The sequence below is a fragment of the Anomaloglossus baeobatrachus genome, chromosome 5 (assembly GCF_048569485.1).
Source record: "Anomaloglossus baeobatrachus isolate aAnoBae1 chromosome 5, aAnoBae1.hap1, whole genome shotgun sequence".
NCBI lineage: Eukaryota > Metazoa > Chordata > Amphibia > Anura > Aromobatidae > Anomaloglossus > Anomaloglossus baeobatrachus.
Genome location: NC_134357.1, coordinates 269,559,545 through 269,575,198, shown reverse-complemented (window position 1 = coordinate 269,575,198; position 15,654 = coordinate 269,559,545). Strand labels below are relative to the sequence as shown.

The 15,654-nt window shown below is 47.7% G+C and overlaps 1 protein-coding gene across 2 annotated transcripts in view; it reads left to right on the top strand.

Annotated features, from left to right (window-relative positions):
• Positions 1 to 15,654, top strand: part of LOC142309960 (uncharacterized) — a 58,638-nt gene that overhangs the window by 23,581 nt on the left and 19,403 nt on the right. For both annotated transcript variants that reach the window (XM_075347432.1, XM_075347433.1), the window contains 3 exons: positions 1,020 to 1,232; positions 1,458 to 1,571; positions 13,946 to 14,002. In XM_075347432.1, coding sequence (XP_075203547.1) covers positions 1,029 to 1,232; positions 1,458 to 1,571; positions 13,946 to 14,002 — 375 coding nt within the window. In that variant the 5' untranslated portion in view covers positions 1,020 to 1,028. The remainder of the gene's footprint in view (positions 1 to 1,019; positions 1,233 to 1,457; positions 1,572 to 13,945; positions 14,003 to 15,654) is intronic.

The following is a 15,654-nucleotide window of genomic DNA, read 5'->3' as shown; positions in this document are numbered from 1 at the left end:
TCATACGCAATATTAAGACAGGTGTATGCATCACGACTTCAGTAATGTCTAGTGCGCATGACCGGAAGTGCCGTGAACTTCTGAACAGTGGAGACGGCAAACACAGGAACGCACGCCACCGTTGCCGCTGGCCTCATCAACATATGATAAAATAACTTTAGAAATACTTTTTCTAAAGATCTCTTTATTTATGCTTCTATCGGCTGGGACGGTTAGGCAGGGATTAGTAATATGCATCTAGAATTGCTCTTGGTTCTGGGTGCATATAGCACCTAACAGGTTCCCTTTAAGCGGTAAAGTTTTTCCTTGTGGAGAGTGCCATAAAGTGGTGTGGGAAGGCTTATAAGCTATGCAATGATCCCCTGTGAGTTTAAATATGCAAATAGCCTCTTTAGAGATGAAGAGACAGGAACTCTAGTGCCATGGATATGTGAATGTGCCCCACTATTATGGGTATGTGCTCTATCTGTGAAAAACATACATAGAAGAGGTACATCTGCATGAGACCTTATGAGGCCTTGGGAGACCATCCACCATGATACTAAAAAAGGACCATAGATTTCTACCTGGTGGCCTCTCTTTGCCTTTGCCTGTCTCCTCCACTGAATTTGGCACTATGGTTTCTCGGATGGCCACCAAAGTTGCATAGGGAACTATAAGTCTAAACCACACATTCACAGCAATAGAAAGGCAGGAAAGGCATGATTCTAGCTTACCAATACACTCCCCATGCCACTGAGGTAGCCATCTTGAATGCATGAAGACCAAAATACCAGTTTAAGCAGAGCAGGTAGCAGTAACCAGCAGAAGGCAACCCCTTCCATGTTTTTTTTTCTCACCACCTACAAAGTCCTATCATTTTTTAACTTCAGTCCCCCATTTCCCTCTCTACAGGATGCTGCTGCTGAGTATATAATTAAGTAACTAATGAACTTTCCTTTAATTATTGCTTTAATGTTGAAAAAAAATTCAGGCAACTTTGATACATTGGCTTTTCTCTTAATTGTATTTCCCATAAGTCTGACAAAATGACCACCAGCACAGTAAAGAGTGAAAATGGCAACGTCTCCTGTGAGACCCCTGAGGGAACTGTGGTGCACATTAATATCAACCAGCGTTCTGCCTTGGACTGCTGTCTGGATACTTTCCGTTTCTTCCGGGACATGAAGAAAAGTGGGCAAAAGGCAAATCCCTCCCCAACGCCTGGTTCGGCAGCATTTCTAGGATTTGGGGTATGCTTTATTCTTACTCTTCTCATAATAATATAGTCATTACATTTACATGGAAGAAGTATATTAGCAGCCATAGATATATTATAAATAGAGAGACCAGAAGAAACATTTCATATGGTCTACAGAACGTATGAGGCCTTCAGATTTCTTGATTGTAGTATACTGTGTGTATGAGTATGTATAAACAAATATGTATATTTATATCATGTGTTCTCTTTAATATAGGTCGCTTTTATCTCCTTGGGTTTGGTCTCTGTCATGCTGGCCATTATCTTAACCATAATAAGCCCAAGCTTGATCATCTTCTATACAGGGGTCCACTTCTGGGTAGGATTTCCGGTAAGTGCCACTAAATTATATCCTTCTGGGCCTTTGTTTCCTGGATATCATCTGATCTATAATCCAGGTTGATGCTTTTTAATGTTGAAGCACACTCAACCTATACTGCCCCAGTAGGTCACACAGAAAATCACAGATCATCTGTGAGAACTCTACCCTTTATTAGTGATGAGCGAGCACTACCATGCTTGGATGCTTAGTACTCATAACGAGCAATAGGACACTCGGAAGGGCTCATCTCATGTATCAAGTATAATGGAAGTCAAGGGGAACTCAAGCATTTTTCCAGAAGATTTTCCTACTCTGTATTTCTTTTTTGTCAGTTTTGAAAGGAAAGGAAAGACCTAAGGACTAGTAGTTAAATAAACTACCTTTAAGCACTTGTAAAGCGCCATGCAATAAATGGCGCTATAATAATAAATAACAATAATAATAATAATAATAATAATAAGAGAACCTAGGGGTATATTTTAGAGATTTTATGTAACTAACGTAGAGTTAAAATTGATTTGCTGGGGTTTTTGTGCAGAATTTTTGCTTAATAAACATACCGTATATCTTAAAATTGCCAAAAATATCTGGCGGGGGCAAGAGAGGAGGAACCATTATAAATAGCAACCAGTCAAACTGTAGCCATCATTACCTAAACATAATCTGTTGCTAGAGTAAGTTTTCCCTTAAGCCTCATTCAGATAGGCATTGTACACCCAGACCAATGAAAAGGTTTTAAATAATGCTCTTGTGTTACATGTATGTAAAAAAACAAATTGGCATATTTTTTTTTTGTTACCAAAAAAATTGCATTTTTGAAATCTTCATGTCATCCACTGGGGCTTTTTTGGATTCATAATTCTTCCAGAAAAAAAACAGGAAGTATCAGTCAGTTCAATATTATAAGTGCTAGATTAAGATGACACCTAACACCTCCATACACACAAGATAACACAAGATCCAGCAATCACAATTGGTGATATCACAGCTGACCCTGCTCCCCTTGCCTTTATAATGACCTTTCTACAGGCTGATTAGATGCTTCAATACAAAAGACAGAGCCAGGATCAGATCATTGTGACTATGTACATGTGTTATTTCCTGAAACGATAATGACTAAATAAGCCCTATTGGCCAGTGTGAAAATTGCAAGACTTCTTTTTTTATTTTAAATATGGGGGGGAAATTTATGCGAAGAATATTTAAAGAAAATACATCTAACATAAAAATCTGATTTAACCAGCTCAGGACCTGACCATTTACCCCCATTCCTGACCAGACACCAGGATATTGATGTAATTTTTGTGTCTTTATTTGATGATCCATGGGGTTTATTTTTATATCACTGTCATAGTCTCTTTTTTTTGTTGATATTGGACTACATCAGTGGGAAAATAGGAGAGATAAGTGCCTGTTTTCCCCATTTTTTTTAACTTATGAACATAAAGAACTACCAAAATACATTTAAACATGTGTTCCCCATTCTATAACTTTTTTATATACAGTGGATACTTTTTATATTTGATCTCCTATTTTTCATGTATTAATTTATATATTTTTCATTTATTTTTACGCATTGTGACTTCACCTTCATCTTATTTCCCTTTTTACTGGGGCTGGTATATAAGCCCAAGTTTCAAGTTTAATGTAGCCATCTGGATGCATAGGAAATCTGATTGGGTCTCCTATGACCCAGCATCTCCTGCCCTCTTCCTATACACAGCAATCATATGACCCACTGTGTATGAAGCAGGAAGAAGCTTTGTCAGAGCTTCCTATTAGGCTGGGACCACACGGGGACTACTGCGATCCTCGCATGACACTCATTTCACGCTGGCAGCACAGCAGGAGCCGAGTGTCATGCGAGTGTCATTGCAACTGAGGTCTGATCATGCCAGCACTGAGGAAGGGCAGGCCAGCGCTGAGAAGGGGAAGGCCGGCGCAGAGGGAGGTATTTTGCTCCCTATCTCCTCCGTTGCCGGCTATTGCGATTCTCGCACTGCAATCGCATTACACCGGTATAATGTGAGTGCAGTGTGATTCGCCCCATAGACTTGAATGGGTGCGAGATAAAAAGGATTGCATTGCACCCGCAGCATGCTGCGACTGTTTTCTCGGTCTGATTAGTGCTGAAAAAATAATCGCTCATGGGTACTGGCACATAGAGTAATATTGGTCCGAGTGCAATGCAATGTTTTATCGCATTCCACTCGCTCTGATTTTTACGCCGTGTGTCTTAACGTCTACGTCATACACACTCGTGCCGGCATTGAGGTCCTGCGCAAGCGGACTACAATGCTTTGATCTGCCCTGAACTTGCCTGCGCAAGACCTCAATGCCGGCGAGTGTGAATGATGTAGACGCGTCATGCACCCAGGCTTCAGAAAAAGGAAGACCAAGATGGCCGAAAGGGGAGGCGCCGGTCCCGGAGAACGGCGCCACCCATCCGACTGTTGTAGACCGGAGCGACCTTCTAGGTGAGTATTATAAAGTGTTTTTTACGTTCTCCGCAGTGGCATGGGCTCTTATATACAGCATGTTAGAATGCTGTATTATAAGAGCCCAGTGGTGAAGGCCGCAGCTTATAGGCATAAAAAGTGGTGTCAGGTTCCCTTTAACAGCTCTGGCTTCATAGAGGGAAAACAAGTTGGTGGGAAGTTACACTTAAAGGTTTGGCCCTGCCATGATGCACCGAGCGCCTGGACTTCTTTTGAATAGTCATCCTGTGCTGACAATCTGATAATCTTCAGCTTAACCACAGTCTTAAGACTGCTGAGACCCTGAACCCCCAACCAACACGTCCCATGTCCGATTAAACACCGACACCAATGTAACCAAAATATAAAACTTTATTGGAGAGCTTTATCAAAAAACACTCATATACTCTCATCTTTTTTTATGGAGGTAGGTCGGTCACAGCAAAGATAACCATAACTATTAGCAACTTCCAAAACGAAGCGTTGTGCCAGGCCGGACTCCCGGCGCACTTCAGCTTAACAAACATACCAGTTTTGGATAAATACCGCTGTGACTTGTAAAATTCACAAACATTAGGGAGGGAGGGTGGGACAGCTTAATCCGGTTCTCACGCAGTGAGGAGAAGCCGGAATCAGGAAGAGAGGGACTTTATATATGGGAAAAACTATGGAACTCTGGGAACGATCCCATTGGGCAAAATCTATAAGGGGAGAGGCAAAATCTATAAGGGGAGGGTGTGTTAAATCGGACATGGGAAGAATGCTTAACCCTGTACTGCCTGGGCACAGCAGTCAGGGTGCATCCAGTTAATTACTGACATGCCCTATAGACTGCTGAGACCCTGAACCCCCAACCAACACGTCCCATGTCCGATTAAACACACCGACACCAATGTAACCAAAATATAAAACTTTATTGGAGAGCTTTATCAAAAAACACTCATATACTCTCATCTTTTTTTGTGGAGGTAGGTCGGTCACAGCAAAGATAACCATAACTATTAGCAACTTCCAAAACGAAGCGTTGTGCCAGGCCGGACTCCCGGCGCACTTCAGCTTAACAAACATACCAGTTTTGGATAAATACCGCCACGGAGGAGCAAAGACTTTAGACTGTGCTCCGACCCCCACCCATCAAACACAGCGCTTGCTCTACGCCGTCTTGTAGGCCAGACAAGAATATGTCTAAGCCAATTTCGTTCAAATGAACGCCATCCGTAATCATGAGGGGCGAATTGTCCCCTTCTAATTGCCGATGTCGAACCACAATTCCCGCTTTAAAACGCACAAATCGCGATATACGCGAATTGAGCGTACGGCGAGAGCGCTCGAGCGCTGCAGCCCCCTAGGCCCTCCGCCATACAACCCGAGAAACGACCTCGGACCACACGATGACCAGCTCTGGAAAAAATGCATGAAACTTATTCAAGTCCGATCGCATGGTAGTAATGAGCTCCGCCAAACGACGAGAACCGAGGTCATTTCCTCCGGCATGGATGACAAGGACCACTGGTGACGGGGCTGACCTAGCGATCCCGACTACCTCAGGGAGAACCTGAGGCCAGATCAGACCTCTAATTCCTCTCCAGTTGACCTCAAAGCCACGGAATCCAAGGGCCCGTCCGCCAGGTCGATTCTCAGCTCGCTGTCCATCCCAGAAAATATAGGAATGGCCGAGCAGCCAAATCACCGGTTTAGCAGCGCCTAAAAGTAAAAAACCGTTAGTGCGGGAACAGCAACTGGCATTTTAACAGACAACCTGCAAAGGAAATTATCAATGAAGCAGTAGTTCCGGTCTGATATAGCGCGCAAAACAAGCCGAACGCCAGCGGCCAATACGCTGAATAATTTCATTGGGAAATCCCGCCCGGGCTGCCTCCGTTGCAGCCCTGATCCTAAAAGAATGAGTGCCAAACTCCAATGGAGAAAAACCCAAGGACCTGAGGCATTTCCGAAAAACCGACAGGAACTGGAATCTCGTCATAGGGGAACCATCTTCATGAACTAGGAAGGAAAATTCCCCATGGCGGACCGCCATATAATTATGAACTAATCTAACGGGGCACACTGGTCCGGATATGGAAAATAAGGGAATCCAGCAGCCCTTACCGGATTGGTCAGTCTTGGATTTACGTATGCGAATACGTAAACCCACATTAGTCAAAATAACATCATCATGCCAGAGGCCACCATGGGTGCCTTTAGAAGAAGACACCAACTCACCGATGCGTAATGCACCAAAAAAGGCCAACGCGAAAGAGGCGGAGAAGAGGGCGGACTCGAAAGGAGAAGGGCAGACGGAAGGTATGCCGTCAATGATGCAAGACAGGAGGCTAAAGGAAACTGGCCTCCTGCTCTCCTTGCTAGGTCGCCCTCTGCTCCATCCCTTGACTGCCTGCCGCACTATGAAAAATTTGGTAACATCAGACCATCCCTGTAGCTTAAAATGAAAAGCGAGGCCGGACAACCGGTTCCTAGCAACCGCGCTGGACAAAGTATTGTTATACATATTCATCAGATATTGGCAAGTCGCTTCCAACCTGGAATATTCAGATGTAGCGATCGGGTGGCCCGCAGCAAAAACTAACCATTCGGCCCATGCCTTACCGTAAGAACGCCATGTCACCGGGGCCACGGAGGATGTCACCAACGGCATCAACTGCAGTCCAGCAGGTCCCACATGCTGGATGGGCACGAGAGTCCCTCTGCTTGGGCATGAGGGTAAAGGTGTCGGAATTTCTGAAAGTCAAAACAGGACAAGGAATCAGCTATCATGTTACACGTATCCGGAACATAGCGAGCTTTTAACCAAATGTTGAGCTCCAAACATTTAAAAACCAAAAATCTCAGCAGCTTGATAACCGGCAGGGAAGACGAAGTCAGGTGATTAATCGCGTGGACCACACTCGAGTTATCCGAGTAAAATAAAATTCGCCTATTCTGAATAGCAGGGCCCCACATAGACACAGCTGCCACAATGGGGAACAACTCAAGAAGCGTTATATCGGAAATGAAACCGTTGGTATGCCAGGAGGAAGGCCAACGCTCCGCGCACCATTGGTCTTTAAAGATAACGCCAAAACCCAACGACCCAGATGTTTCAGAAAAAAGTGGTAGCTCTGTATTGGACACGAAACTGTCTTGAAAACAAGTGCGACCGTTGTACCTGGAAAGAAATTCTTCCCACACGGCCAAATCCTCACGCAAGCGGGAGGTAATCCGGATACGATGATGGGGGAGCCGAACACCTGTTGTAGCCAGTGAGAGCCTGCGGGAAAAAATTCTGCCCATTGGCATGACCCGACAGGCAAATACTAAGAGGCCCAGCAACGATTGCATCTGACGTAGGGTCACACTCCGTACAGCGCCGAACCCCTTTATCATGGACAGCAGCCTCGACACCTTGTCATCTGGAAGCCGGAAGACCATTACATTTGAATCGATCTCAATACCTAGAAAAGATAGGACTGGAGAAGGACCGATAGTTTTGTCCTCAGACAACGGAACGCCAAATCTGGCCATGAGGGTGCAGAACGTATCCAATAAGACTTGACAATGGGAGGAGCCTTGAGGGCCCACAAACAAGAAATTGTCAAGATAATGAATGACAGATTGGGAACGGGATTCAACCTTAACCGCCCACTCCAAAAACGAACTGAATAATTCAAAATAGGAACATGAGATTGAGCATCCCATAGGAAGGCAGGTGTCAAAGTAGTAATAACCATCTACGAAGCAACCGAGTAAATGGTAACAATCCGGGTGGACCGGCAGGAGGCGGAAAGCCGACTCAATATCTGACTTGGCCATGAGCGCACCCTGACCCGCCTTCCTGACTAACTCAACGGCTCTGTCGAAAGATACATAAGTCACCGACGCCTCACACTCGAGTATACCGTCATTAACGGAAGAATCTCTAGGGTGAGATAGGTGGTGTATCAAACGGAATTTTCCAGGCTCTTTTTTTGGTATGACTCCAAGGGGGGACACCCGTAAGTTGGAAAATGGTGGTGAACGGAAAGGGCCTTCAATTCTGCCTTTAGTTAACTCAGTGTTAAGCTTGTCTAGCAGGACGTCATGGAATTCATACGCGGACTTAAGATTCTGAGCAAAAAGAGGGAGTCTGGTAAAGTTGAAGGGGATGAAGAACCCGAAACTGAATCCAAAGCGCAACTGCGCGGCAGCCTCTTTATTGGGGTAACGGTCGAGCCACGGCCCCATCGCGGCTACGCTCACTGGGGTCTTTGTGGTCGGACGGAGTTGACGACGATTTAGCTGGCAATTTTGGAGAAGGTCGGGAGCACTTGACTGCAGCATGTGTGCCTCCACAATTGGAGCATTCATGTTTATATCTGCAGAGACCGAAGAATCGGCAATGACCCTCATTGAACAACCAGCACGTGCCGGGTCTACGCACGGCCACTGAACTGGAACCGGCGGAGTTGCCAGAGGCCGCAGACGGAAAGGGGGTTTTTGGCGTCATCATGAAACGCAACCATGAGTCCGTAGCTTTTACTCCCCAACCTAAATGGGGTTGGAGTGCTAAACGGCGCCGAAAGTCTTCATCATAGCGCCACCAGGCCGAGCCGCCATGCGCTTTGAAAGAGTTATAAATTGAATCGGCATATATAAAGAGCTCAGAACAACGTTCAGGGTGCTTTTGACCCATAACGCAACCCATGACAAAAAAGGCTTGCAGCCAATTGTTAATTGTTTTCGCGACTCTGGGTTTCCTCTCAAAAGGCCGATCAGCAGACCGCCGCTCTTTGTCAATCGTAAATTGTTCAGTGGATACCAGAGACCAAATGTCAATGTAGTCATTGGCCCATATTTTATTAGTAGTCTCGGTATCAAGGTGCGAACCCAAGGGGGAAATACCACAAAAAAACGTGTCCCTATGTATATCCGCACGGGGAGGGGGGTCGGGTCTCTTTTCAGGTTGCCGGCCAAGTAATAAAGGGTTAACTAATATCTTATTACCCGGGGTATTAATATGTGCTAGCAGTGTTTGTAATGACATAGCCGTTGTATCAGGCCCTGCCCAAGCCCCCGAATAATTGTACTCACCGACAGCAGGAGGATCTGTAGGATTAAGCGGTATCTGTGGAGCAGCTGAAACGTGCGCCTGGTCTATATATGTCTCGGCGTCCCTCTGGCGGCTGGTTCTGTGTCGAGAGGGCCTACCAGACACTCCAGACTCATCAGACGACTCCGCCGTGGTTGAAGGCGAACGCCATCTTGAGGACCGTGAACGATGACGTCGGCGAGAGGACCTGGACCGGCGCGTAGAATAGCCGGTATGTCGATCCTGATCCCTATCGTAGCGACTACGCCTATAAGGGCTTCGAGAATGCGAAGAAGCTGAGGAGGCAGCAGAGCGGTTACCGCGCCCACGGCGTCGCCGACCGTGGCCCGTGCTTCCAGCACCCGCTGCATAATCCACCCAGGGGGCAGATTGAGTAGGAGGGGGCTGGGGTACGTTCTGCGCTGTGGGAGGCAAGGCCATCATTGCTTGTGCTGCAGTAGGCAAAGCCATCGCCGCAGGGGCTGCAGGAGGCCAAGCCATCGCCGCAGGCGCTGCAGGAGGCAAAGCCATCGCCGCAGGCGCTGCAGGAGGCAAAGCCATCGCCGCAGGTGCTGCAGGAGGCAAAGCCATCGCCGCAGGCGCTGCAGGAGGCAAAGCCATCGCCGCAGATGCTGCAGGAGGCCAAGCCATCACTGCAGCCATAGCAGGATGAGCAGCCATCCCCCCTTGATTGTTAATGATTTGTGGCAGTGTTTGGGGTGCTACATTTGTGGCTTCTGCCACAGATCCCACCCTGCATACTTCTGAGGCATTGCAGGGTGTGAGGGAAGGATAAGCAACTGCCATTGGGGGCATTGATTGTACAGCACACTCCTCTGCTGAGGAGGAGGAGGAGCTGCTGCGGCTATTATGGCCTCCCATAGCAAAGGGAATAGGCCTTACAGGAGGTGGAGGAGGTGCAGAGCGCTGCAGTGTTTGGGGGACAGCAGACGGAAGCAGAGCCGGGAGCGTTAGTGGTAATGATGGCAGCGCCGCTTTGCCTGCAGGACAGGTAAGGCTTGCGGCCGCTGCATGCGTTGGAGCTGGGCGGGTGGGCGGGGCTTCACATGAGGGACGTGAACGCGCGCGTCCCGAGCGCGAGGCGCGCACACGCCCCCCGCGCCTGCGCTGAGACGCTCCTGCAGAGGGGCTCAGACGCTCCGGAGGGCGGATTGCACGGGCAGGCCGCCTGCCGACCGGTTGTAGTGTCTGTGCCTCAGGAGGGGGGGGGACGCTGCTCACCTAGAATTGCAGCAAGCCATGCGTCCCCTTCCCTCCTGATCCTGTCCCTGACAGCGTCACCAAGCATGTCAGTCATCTCTCACCAGCTTAATCCGGTTCTCATGCAGTGAGGAGAGGCCGGAATCAGGAAGAGAGGGACTTTATATATGGGAAATCTATGGAACTCTGGGAACGATCCCATTGGGCAAAATCTATAAGGGGAGAGGCAAAATCTATAAGGGGAGGGTGTGTTAAATCGGACATGGGAAGAATGCTTAACCCTGTACTGCCTGGGCACAGCAGTCAGGGTGCATCCAGTTAATTACTGACATGCCCTATATCACAGTTTGAAGCACCTCACGCTGTCGGGATTCTATGATATTGTCATTATATTTCAATATAAGTGAATTAATAATAATGTTTATTTCTATAGCGCCAACATATTCTGCAGCGCTTTACAATTCAGAGGTTCATAAACAAGCAAGTAACAGTTATAGAAACTGCAATAATTAGACAAAAAAAAGACAACCCTGCTTGTAAGAGCTTACAATCTACAATGGAGTGAGGTATGGGTGACATGGTACAGGTGCTTATTTACAATGACAATCCAGCCATCTCGCAGAAATGGGGGATAGATAAAGGTTTCATGAGCCGGTCTGTTACATAAGGGGGACGATTGGAGCAAAACTAATAATAGTTCAATTGTCTCCCGAGGTCCACCGGGCGGATGACAAAGCCACAGAGAGACAGGCGGCCGGACGGCACAACTTCAGAGAGACACAAAAATAAAAAACACAATCGGTGGTGTTAGCAGCACACCACCAAGTACAGGACCTCCCCTGTTAGCAGCACAGGGAAACATACGGGGATCGTCCGCAGGTGTAGGGGGCACCGTCGGACCGAGGACGCAGCCAGTTGACGTCACTGAGCTGCCTTGGTATGGTTGGAGGGGTAGGACAGGAGCGGGTTAGCTGACCCTGGGTGTGCTGTGCCTCGACGCAAATCTTGGCGCGACGGGCACCAGACACCTATTCCTGCCTACCGCACCTAATGACTCTTGCAGCCCTGTCACAAACATTACAGGGCTGATGGTGCTTGTGGCCGCTACAGACAGCTCTGCACCAATGTTGTCACAGAGCTAAATAGAAGCTCGTGCGGCCATGGGTGTCGTCCAAGATTCTTTATAGCCTAAGACCTGCCCCAAGCCAGACGCCAGATGGCAAGGGCACCAGCCGCGGCCAATCAGGGGCCACCACATCACTGCTGATGTCATCAACAGGCAAACAGCGGCCACCGCGTCACCACTTACGTCATCGACGGCCAATAAGCAACCACTGCGTCACCGGTGATGTCTGCAACGACCAATAAGGAGCCGCCGCGACGTCACGGTGATTGGTGACGTCATGCGCATGCAGCAGGAATCCCGCACTTAGAGCCTGGAGAGGCAGCGGTAGGGCAAAATAGGGACTTAGGCTCAAGATGAACCAAAACCCTGGACACCTGACGCCTAGCAGCCAAGCGCCTGGAGCGATGGACAGGTGGTGCAGAGGAGTCAGCCGACACCAATGTAAGGGATGAGGATGTTCAGGAGTGGTTCGAGGCTTGGGGGGAACCCTGAACTGTAACACAGTTATCAGTCAATCTTTGTGATGCTTTTGGGTGTGGTGGAGTTTGATGGAGTGTTATGTTCTGAGAAATAGTGGAGGGGCGCTATATGAATTGACTTTGATTAGTGAGTGTGAGAGGTCACACAAATAAGATGTGTTTTTAGGGAGCATCTGAATGTGAGTGAGTTGTGGTTCATCCTAGTTTCATGGGGTAGAGCATTCCAGAGGATTGGTGCAGATCGGGAGAAGTCTTGGATCCAGGAGTGGGAGGTTCGGATTAGTGTGGATGTTAGTCAAAAGTCACACTACAAGCTGTCGTATCTTGACAGCTTGTAGTGTGTGCACTGTGAGGATCAGAAATCTTCAGTAACGTAGAGTGACTGCAGTCTTTTATCAGGAGACTGGACAACCCCTCTAATTGCTTCAAGAATGAGAGATAATTAATTCACAGATTTGACTACCATGCTTCATGGTTTTTTATTGAAGCAAAAAAAAGTCAAACAAAATAATTAGGCCACGTGCACACATTGAGTATTTGGTGAGTTTTTTACCTTTGCATTTGTAAGCCAAAACCAGGACTGGGTAAACATTGCAAAAGTGGAGCCTGTGTGTCTATTATACTTTTCCTTTGATTCTTAAGCTGGGGTCACACTAAACGACAGCGACGTCGCTGTTACGTCACCATTTTCTGTGACGTAGCAGCGACCTTGTAAGTCGCTGTTATGATCGCTGCTTAGCTGTCAAACACAGCAGCCGAAGCAGCGATCATAACGACACGCGTCGCTGTGCTGCAACATGTGCAGAGAGCAGGGAGCCGCGCACACTGAGCGCTGGCTCCCTGCTCTCCTAGCTACAGTACACATCGGGTTAATTAACCCGATGTGTACTGCAGCTACATGTCACAGTGCAGAGAGCAGGGAGCCACGCACACTGCTTAGCGCTGGCTCCTTGCTCTCCTAGCTACAGTACACATCGGGTTAATTAACCCGATGTGTACTGCAGCTACATGTCACAGTGCAGAGAGCAGGGAGCCGCGCACACTGCTTAGCGCTGGCTCCTTGCTCTCCTAGCTACAGTACACATCGGGTTAATTAACCCGATGTGTACTGCAGCTACATGTCACAGTGCAGAGAGCAGGGAGCCGCGCACACTGCCTAGCGCTGGCTCCTTGCTCTCCTAGCTACAGTACACATCGGGTTAATTACACGATGTGTACTGCAGCTACATGTGCAGAGAGCAGGAGCCGGCGCTGGCAGCATGACGGCGGAGGCTGGTAACAAAGGTAAATATCGGGTAACCACCTTGGTTACCCGATGTTTACCTTGGTTACAGCTTACCGCAGCTGCCAGATGCCGGCTCCTGCTCCCTGCTCGCTTCATTTTGTCGCTCTCTCGCTGTCACACACAGCGATCTGTGCGTCACAGCGGGAGAGCGACGACCAAAAAATGAAGCTGGACATTCCGCAACGAGCGGCGACCTCACAGCAGGGGCCAGCTCGTTGCTGGATGTCAAACACAGCGACAGCGACGGGACGTCGCTGCAACGTCACAGAAAATGGTGACGTAGCAGCGACGTTGTTGTCGCTGTGTGTGACACCACCTTTACACTTCTAGTTTTGGCTATAAATACTAAGGTAAAATACTGACCAAATATTCAATGTGTGCACGTGGCCGTAGACAATGAAAGTTTGTTTCTTGCCTTGTTAGGGTTAGTGACTCACCCACAGGGGTCTGGGGGGTTACTCATTTACCGGCCTCCTCTGTACCCTGTGGCGACTGAAGCCTCAGGGGCGCCACATTAGTTCATACTAGGGTTATTTTTTTGCTTTTTTGCTGATTGTCTGGAACAGAAATTCTCCAACTCTCCAATCAAAACGTGTAGTTTTTGAGCTCCTTGTTATTTTTAGCAAGTTTCTACGTCAATGACCCAACAGAAGAAAAGCTCAGTGTGAAAATAACCTTAATTTGGAAATCTTAATAAAACTAATTTTACCTGTTTCCTCTTTCTTCCTAGTTCATTGTATCTGGAATACTGAATGTTGTGGCTTACAAGTTTCCAAAGCCATGCTTGGTAAGTATTGGGCTTTCATTACAGAATAGTTTGTACTCTGTTTATGCTTATCATATTCTGGGATGTTAAAGGTGTTTTTCAAGAAATGTATAAAAGGAATAAATAATGCACATTTAAATGTGAAACATATAAAATACCTATATTTATCAAAAAGGTTTGTTTTATGTAGTGCACTCTGTCAGGAATTCAAAGATGACAATGGCCATAAATCTATGCAGCTCATCCTAGATTTCAAAAACCATGCAGTAAGATGGGCTGCATGAAGCGTGATGCAGACGCACTAAAACTGTCAGGCTGACTGAGATGAATGTTCATTCTCAGTCAGGTAAAAAATGGTATTTATCTTCTCATTTAGTCCACTCCAGTCAATGTTCTTTGAGGGTGACTAAACAGAGGAATGTGCATTCATGATGGTTGAGAGGCACTGCTCTTACATGACCTATGTCTCAAGCAGAAATGATTTAGACAGCCAATTGTTGCTATGCTGGCCCTGCAACTGTGAGCCCTGCACTTGCCCTGACCCTGGAAGTACCCTTGATGGTAGGGAGTTCCAGGTCACCACCCTAAGCCCTGTCTTCTTTTCGGCCCTCTCCTTATAACACCAACCCCAGGATGGGCAGGACCCCAGGTAACAACCTCCCAAAGGCACAGACAAGGGGATAAAACTGAAATGACACCAGATGGAATAAACTAAAAGGGGAAAGAGTAATTCACACCAGGGAACTCTCAAATAGAGCAGACAACAATTAGCTGGTCACCATATAGAGGTATGCCACGGACGCCGGGATTTCATCACTGCAAGCAGAGACTATCTTTGGCGGTCTCCTACTACACACCTCAGCCTTAAATAGGAGGAGACCAGCTGTAAAAGGAACTTAGCAACCTGGCTCTAAGAACGCTGCTCTACAAGGATTAACTCCTGCATGACTGTTAGCAGTGAAACAACTGAGCCAACGCCCATCCGAGCTGAGCACTTAAGGCTAGGTTCACATTTCCGTTGTTTTGCATCAGTCACATGCGTTGCTTGATGTATGTGACTGATGCGTTGTATAACGGATGACAAAGAACAGAAATCATTGTCGGACTCCCTTGTGTGCGGGGGGCGGAGCGCGAGGGGGGGCGGAGCGTGAGGGGGCGGAGCCGAGTGAGGCCGTGGCGTTGAGGACGTCAGTGCCGCGGGGACTGCAGGGCTGGGGACAAGTGAGTGTGTGTGATTGGGAGTGTGTGAGTGTATGTGTGTGTGTGTGTATACACATGCGGAATGCAGGAGGGGGTGGAGCCGAGTGGGGAAGTGTCGGCCTCCTTGCACACGTATGCAGGATAAATATCGGGTAACTAAAAGAAAAGCACTTTTTGCTTGGTTACCCGATATTTATCTTGGATACCAGTGTACACTGCTTAGCGCTGGCTCCCTGCACACGTAACCAGTGTAAATATCGGGTAACTAGGCAAAGCGCATTGCTTGGTTTCCCGATGTGTATCCTGGTTACGGGTGCAGGGAGCCAGAGAGAGCATGCGCACCAAAATCATACGGATTGCGCTGCTCAAAAAGCGTTACAGGCTGCATTGCTCCCACCCGGCGGTCAGTTAAAAAATGACTGACCGCGACGCAGCGGATGCAACGCAGCATCATCAGTCACAATCCGTCACTA